The sequence below is a fragment of the Vitis riparia genome, chromosome 10 (assembly GCF_004353265.1).
Source record: "Vitis riparia cultivar Riparia Gloire de Montpellier isolate 1030 chromosome 10, EGFV_Vit.rip_1.0, whole genome shotgun sequence".
Lineage (NCBI taxonomy): Eukaryota > Viridiplantae > Streptophyta > Magnoliopsida > Vitales > Vitaceae > Vitis > Vitis riparia.
The window spans coordinates 23,525,184-23,532,169 of NC_048440.1; the positions used below are offsets into that span (position 1 = coordinate 23,525,184).

The 6,986-nt window shown below is 34.6% G+C and overlaps 1 protein-coding gene across 1 annotated transcript; it reads left to right on the forward strand.

Moving 5' to 3' along the window:
• Positions 1 to 4,068: 4,068 nt before the first annotated feature.
• Positions 4,069 to 5,589, forward strand: LOC117923611 (peroxidase 27-like). The gene is made up of 4 exons (XM_034841986.1): positions 4,069 to 4,368; positions 4,464 to 4,649; positions 4,744 to 4,909; positions 4,995 to 5,589. Exons 1-4 carry the CDS (start codon positions 4,147 to 4,149, stop codon positions 5,399 to 5,401), a joined length of 981 nt encoding a protein of 326 aa, XP_034697877.1. The 5' UTR covers positions 4,069 to 4,146; the 3' UTR covers positions 5,402 to 5,589.
• Positions 5,590 to 6,986: the final 1,397 nt, after the last annotated feature.

Here is a 6,986-nt window from a genome sequence, read left to right on the forward strand (position 1 = left end):
AGCAGAGATATTGACACTAAGTTCCAGGGAATATCTGACACATGAAGAACATCATTGAGGGCAAGCATTTTTCAAGAGGTTAGATTGAGGAGAACTTTCCCTTTGAAAATCATAGGAGTAGATCTAGAATCACCAATGAATACTTGTTCCTCTCCTTTCTTTAGAGTGGTATAGGAAGTAAATGCACTTTTGTTCCCACAGATGTGCCTGGTAGCCCTAGAGTCTACCACCCAGTCCTTCATATTGGTGACCATGCTCACCTTAGAGAAGATTACTGTTGTGATCACTTTTGCCTCTGCCAGATTTGCCATTGAATTGGACTTCTTAGTTTTCTTCATGTGGTGACATTGAGCTGCATGGTGTCCAGACTTGCCATAGACAAAACAATTACCTTGTTTTTTAATAGTTAGGTTATGGACCTTGTTTGATGCATTGGGCTTGGTCCTAGAGTTTTGCTTTCTGGACCTATTGTTTTTGGGTTTGGGTTTTCTTCTATTACATTAGCCATATAAGACAATTCCTTAGCTTTCTCAACATTGTCCCTATTTTTGTTTTGTTCCTCAATCATAATATGGATTATGACATTCTCTAGGGACATTTGTTTCCTTTTATGTTTCATGTTATTTTTGTAGTCTTTCCAAGACTCTATAAGAGTCTCTACTAAATAACCAACCACAAAAGGTTCGGGTAATTTAATGTCTCAAATAGTTAAGTCATGGATTTGAGATGATGCATCTCTATCCTCGGTCATTTGAAAATTTCTAAAATTGCCTATGGAATATTTATGAGTTCCTACATCTTCCAAAATATATTTTTTATTCATTGCATCCCAAATTTCTTTTGCAACGTTAAATTGACAATAAATATCAAAAAGTTCATTAGAAAAGGTACTTAGAATAGCATGCCTAACTTGTTTATTTCCAGTTTCTCAGGTTAGTAACAAATGAGAACCAACTTCTGATTTTGGGTCAATCAAAATGTGTCCCAAGTTCACTACATCAATTGTAGAGAAAGCCATTTCCTGCCATCTCTTAAAGAATGTCCCATATTGAAGGGATCAATTTTAGAGGTGTTAGGGTGGGTGTGAACTAGGAAAGCTTTCATTTGGATCTATTTCAAGATTGTTGGTTTAAGGGTATGGAAACAAAAGACTAACCCAAAAGACACAAACAAAGAACAAAATGAATAGTAAGAAAAATTTATCGGCTGAGGCGTGACAAGCACTGTCCTTGAAATAGGTTCACCCTCCTCGAAGACAAACTCAGTGTACTAGGGTACCGGTGGTCTACCTTCATGATTCAACAACCAGGTCTCGCCTTGGGTGCACTTTGTAAGCAAGACGTGTATAACTCGGGTTCTGAAAAAAAAAATAAAAAAATTCCTCCAAATAGATATATGAAAGACTTTGAAAAACTCTCTGAAAATTTGGTATTCATATTTTGAGAGTGAAAGGTAACCTATTTTTATAGACTAGTAACACAGTCCTAACGAGACTTTACTTGTAATTAGAACATGACTCAAAAGAGGAACAAAATTCTACTTATAAGTGGAACGGAACTCCATTAGCACAATCCCAATAGGGCTCTTTCCAAAAATGTAAAACTAATATAATAAAATTAAAAATTATTTTGAATTTTTGTAAAAATTAGCCACTAAAACATTTTTTCAGATTTACACTCTTCCTACAAACCTCTCATTGAACATTTGCAAGAATATTTCTGCTACTTTTCTTTGATGTCGGAGCCAATAGACAATACTCATTTAGTGAGGGAAAAGGAAGTGGCACACTCTTGTCACCAAGGAAATATTATATTACATATTCCCATGTGAATGTTTTAAAAAATCATAGATGAAATGAATGATTTTCAATATTAGTTGTGGCTCACTTATCTCCTCTAAAGACGCTTATAATGGTACTTTATGGGCTTGAGAGTCTCAAGTCTTCCCTGCACATGAATCTAGTAATGGTTTTTCACTAAGTATGAGAAAATAGGTCATTTTGAAAAGTTCTTCGAATGGTATCTTAATTTTTCCAAGCTACTGAGAGAAAGAGAAGGAGATCGGGGAGTATTTTCCCAAGAAATAAAATAGCTTGAAGCTCAATGGCCAATGGGAACTCTCTTTCATGGTTGCTCTCTGAAATCCTAATTTGGAAAATTGGCTTTAGATTAATTAATCACACATTTAACTACTTGAATGATTTTTTAAGATAAGGCAAACTAGGGATGACAATGGGGCGGGTCTTTTCGGGTACCTGCCCCACCCCGTCCCTAATGGGACGAGGTTTATTTTAATAAACGGGTTTGGGAATTTTTTTAAAAAACCCGGGGTGGATTCGGGTATTGCCCTGGCCGCCCCGATTATATATAAAATTAAATTTAAAATTAAAATTAATTTTTATTTTACTATTTTTAATATATAGATAATAATAAAATATCTTTAATAGAATAAATTATAAAAAAATATAATAATTTAATTATTTATAAAATATATTTATTTTAATATAATTAAAAAAATTTAAAGTAATTTAAAAAAAATTAAAATTAAAAAAAAAAGTTAAATGGGGCGGGTATGGGAATTTATCATACCCGCCTGCCCCACCCCGCCCCGTCCCGTTAAATTTTTTAAATGGGACGGGGATGAGAATGTTTCGAATAAACGGGGCGGGATTGGGATCAGGGTAACTTGTCCTGAACCCGCCCCGTTGCCATCCGTAAGGCAAACACTTGTACGTACTTTGAAAAAGATTTTAGCCACGAAATGTGTTTATGCTTCATTAATTTTTATACACCCATCCATAATTTCAAACCAGTACTTATCATTGCCTTCATCAATCTTTAAGCAAAACCATGAAACTCGATATGCGAAATAGGAAGCAGTCCAGGAAAGTGTTTGAAAGTGCGGAGCTAGGAATATACGAAGGAATTTTGATTGCCAACACACTAAAACACTTTACATGGGCTTCTAGAAATTCCCAAAGGGGTGTATAAGTTAAAGAATTAGAAAATAGAGACTAAAATATTTTAAATTCAATGAAATTAAATATAAAAAAAGGTAGAAAAATTATGATGAGATTTCCGGTATGAGCATATTTGCCAAATGAATTTTTACATCGATTAAGTTACCTTTTCTTTTCTCGGCCTTTAACCATCTTGTTGAACATTTTTTTGTTTCTTAATTTTCCCAGTTTACAAAGGCATGGATTTAGAGATAAATCCACTTAATTGAGTGGGTTCTTCCGATTTCATATATAAGCTAACACAGCTTGCTTTTGCAGTCACCAATGGACCCATGGAGACGTGATACAAAGTGACAATATTTTACACTTAATTTAGTGGCTTGTATCCATTGTTTATTTTGATTTTCCTTTCAGTGTGAAAATGGGGTTGCATGCATGTCAACAATATCCATGTGGGCTTGTACCCCATTGGCTAAACCGCATGCAGTTCACAAAAATAACATCATTTCTAGTGAGGATCATAACATGCAATTACGATTATTTCCCTAACCACCCCAAATAAAAGTCACACATAAAAGGAGTATGTCTGCTTGGATAGCTGGAATGTTAGTTTCAAGTAGCATTGATTAGGGAAGCCAAGTTTATTTATTTATTTTATTTTTCCGCAATTTGGGATCGATCGATGTTTAAAAAACTGTACGTGGAGGCTCAGCTAGCTGCCACATGATTTGGACATGTTACTAGTTCTGAAGGTCAACTCTGAAAGGCTTGGCTAACTTTTATTCACATCTATGTATGAGTTATTTTAAGGATTACGACACTTTCTGAGATGGTAGAGCATCAATCATGCTGCATTGTGCTAATTATTCTATTATCTCATAGAAGTCATCATAGGGTTTCATGCACGAACATGATTGAGTGGATCCATGAGTGCGCTATAAAGTTGCAAAGTCGTTGTTCAACCCTCTTATTTTATTTTATTTTATTTTTAAATTTGATGCTGTGGCCAGTAAAACCTAATCATATATTTTAAGCATCCATCATCTGTAAAGTCATTAATATCAAGTTAAGTGACATGCAATGCCAGCCTTTCTATGACAAGCTCAAAGGCAAGCTTTAGGCTATAAAACCAGGCTTCCGCCCATTCGACCAGATATCAGTTCATAGCAAAAAGCTCCAGACCAGACATGGTTGCTTCAAAGGGTTTCTGCTGTTTGTTTCTCCAACTGCTGTTGCTGTCTTTCGTCTTTGATGTGGCCAATTCCCAGGGCTTGAAAGTAGGGTTTTACAGAAAGACATGCCCCAATGCTGAAGCCATAGTTAAGAAGGTAGTAGATCAAGCCATGTCCGTCGCCCCAAGTCTTTCTGGGCCTTTGTTGAGAATGCATTTCCATGATTGTTTCGTCAGGGTACGTAAATTGCTAACATGATCATTTCCAAATTAAGCCCAGTATCCAACCTTTCAATTAAGCAATAATCTCACGATTTATATGTGTGTCTGCAGGGCTGTGAGGGTTCAGTGCTGCTAAACTCATCGACACAGCAAGCTGAAAAAGATGCATCTCCAAACTTAAGCCTTAGAGGATATCAAGTTATTGATAGAGTCAAGTCTGCATTAGAAAAAGCATGTCCTGGAGTGGTTTCATGCTCTGACATCTTAGCCCTAGTAGCTAGAGATGTGGTCGTCGCGGTAATTAATGTTACATGATCTTTATATGTATATATACGCATACATGGATTAAGAATTTGAATGATAAGTTGTTAACCGCGTAGAATGGTTTCAGATGAAAGGACCATCCTGGAAAGTTGAAACTGGAAGAAGAGATGGAAGGGTGTCAAATATTACAGAGGCCTTAACAAATCTTATACCGCCTACTGCAAACATAACCCAATTGAAATCAGGGTTTCAACAAAGGGGTCTAAGTGTAAAAGACCTAGTGGTGTTATCAGGTATGTTTGAGTGCCAAATATATAAAGACTTTGATGACATATGGAAATTAACAAGACTAATACATTCAAGCTGTCTACTACTTAGGTGGGCACACCCTTGGGACTTCTCACTGCTCCTCCTTCTCAAGCCGCCTTTACAACTTCACTGGAAAGGGCGACACCGATCCGGATTTGGATCCAAACTACATAGCAAAGTTGAAAACCAAATGCAAGCAAGGAGATGCCAATTCACTTGTAGAGATGGACCCTGGAAGCTTCAAGACATTTGATGAGAGCTACTACACACTTGTGGGTAAAAGAAGAGGGCTTTTTGTGTCTGATGCAGCTCTCCTGGATGACAGTGAGACAAAAGCTTATATGAAGCTCCAGGCCACTACCCATGGATCTACTTTCTTCGAGGACTTTGGTGTGTCCATGATTAAAATGGGAAGAATTGGAGTTCTCACCGGCTCGTCTGGTGAGATTAGGAAAGAATGTGCTCTAGTTAACTAAAGGATAAGGTTTTTAATATGTTTGGTTTGAAGTTCTCAATGCTATAGCTCTTTGTTCATGTGGGGTTTTAGCAACTGGGATTGCTATTGTTTGTATGCTTGTGTTGCAAGATTCATGATTGCTCCCTGTTTAATTATTATTTAATTTATTCAGACGATAATAATACTGTAATTTATGGCTTTGTGTTTGTTGATTGTTTCCTTAATTTGTATATATAAATGTCATGCAAACATATTCAGAAAACAGGATTTGAACAACCACATGCTTCTGCTTCTCCTAGGTTAGATTCCATTTCAAGTTTTCAACTGCCATTTGGCTGATTCTACCTGCTTGTCTTGTTGGTCTTTTAATCCTTTTTTTTTTGGTTAAATAAAGGATAAGAACGAAAAAAAAGGGAAACAAAGGAGTCTAAGCCATTGAAAAAGGACATCACAGGAAGTGTGGTAGTGGTTTGAATAAGATTTATCATATTTGGAATCAAAGAATGGTATTCCATTCATATATACATCATCTTTCAAATGAAGTAGAGAAGATGCATGGCCTATATATCTAATTTTTTTATAATTAGAGAAGACTTATTAATTGTTCATTAATTTACAGTATTGTTATAGGAAAAGGAACAATAATTTAATTTTTCAAGCCTATAGACCAAAGAAAAAGATGATATACTATACATTTCAGTTTGACAGATGGTCCCCCCGCAATAAATCAAAATCATGGAGTAAGGATACTGAATTCGTTCTGATTAAAAAGGAAAAAAGTTTAGTATGTTATGGACAAAGGTGATCAAAAGAAGTTTTTTTCACCACACACTTGTCCTCTTGACTTAGGTGGTTTTTTTATTTATTTTTAATTTAATTCAAAATATAACTTAAAATTAAATAATACTTAATAATTCTAAACATTAATTAATTTTTTTAATATTTTATTTTTATTAAATATTTAAAAAAGAAAAAAGAAAATAATAAGTTCATTTCAGTTATATTGAATAATGATGAGGAAAAGGTTAGTTTTTTCGGATTGTGTTTTGGTAGTCGATTTTAATAGATTATACTAATTGGTTTTAACTTGTTACTTTTGGCATTCATTAAAAAAAAAAAAGGTAAAATGTTTTAATTTTTTTTATTCAATTAAAAAAATTTAAAATAAATAATAAGTAAATAAAAAGATTTCAAATCTAAAAATAAGTTGTTTCTTACCAAAAAAAAAAAAAAGACAATAGTGCCTCAGTGTATGAACAAATTTTGAATGTGCACAGATATTAATTATAACAAGTTGAAGTTAAGCCCCATTCCTATGGTGCATGGTCGGTAGGACTAGAAATTAAAAAGGAAAAAACAAATGTTAATGCTTGTTCAAGGACTAAGGTTTCATGTGCTTGACACAAGCCTCGAAATTAAAAATAAAAAAAGCCTCTAAGGTTACGATTTAATTTTTGCTCCGAGATTAATTTTATTGTTTTTGACCTTCGGCTAAGATTATATAATTTATTGGTTAATGTGATTTAAGACACATGGGTGACTTTACCAAATCCTCAAATTTTGGCTTATACTTATTCCCCTCTTCAGTAGAGCTGATGAGTGCA

Bases quoted from the DNA above. Each gene is read 5' to 3' on its own strand.
- LOC117923611 (XM_034841986.1), top strand. From the start codon at position 4,147: ATGGTTGCTTCAAAGGGTTTCTGCTGTTTGTTTCTCCAACTGCTGTTG. The intron at 4,369-4,463 runs GTACGTAAATTG...GTGTGTCTGCAG, and splicing joins TCCATGATTGTTTCGTCAGG to GGCTGTGAGGGTTCAGTGCT. The intron at 4,650-4,743 runs GTAATTAATGTT...GAATGGTTTCAG, and splicing joins CTAGAGATGTGGTCGTCGCG to ATGAAAGGACCATCCTGGAA.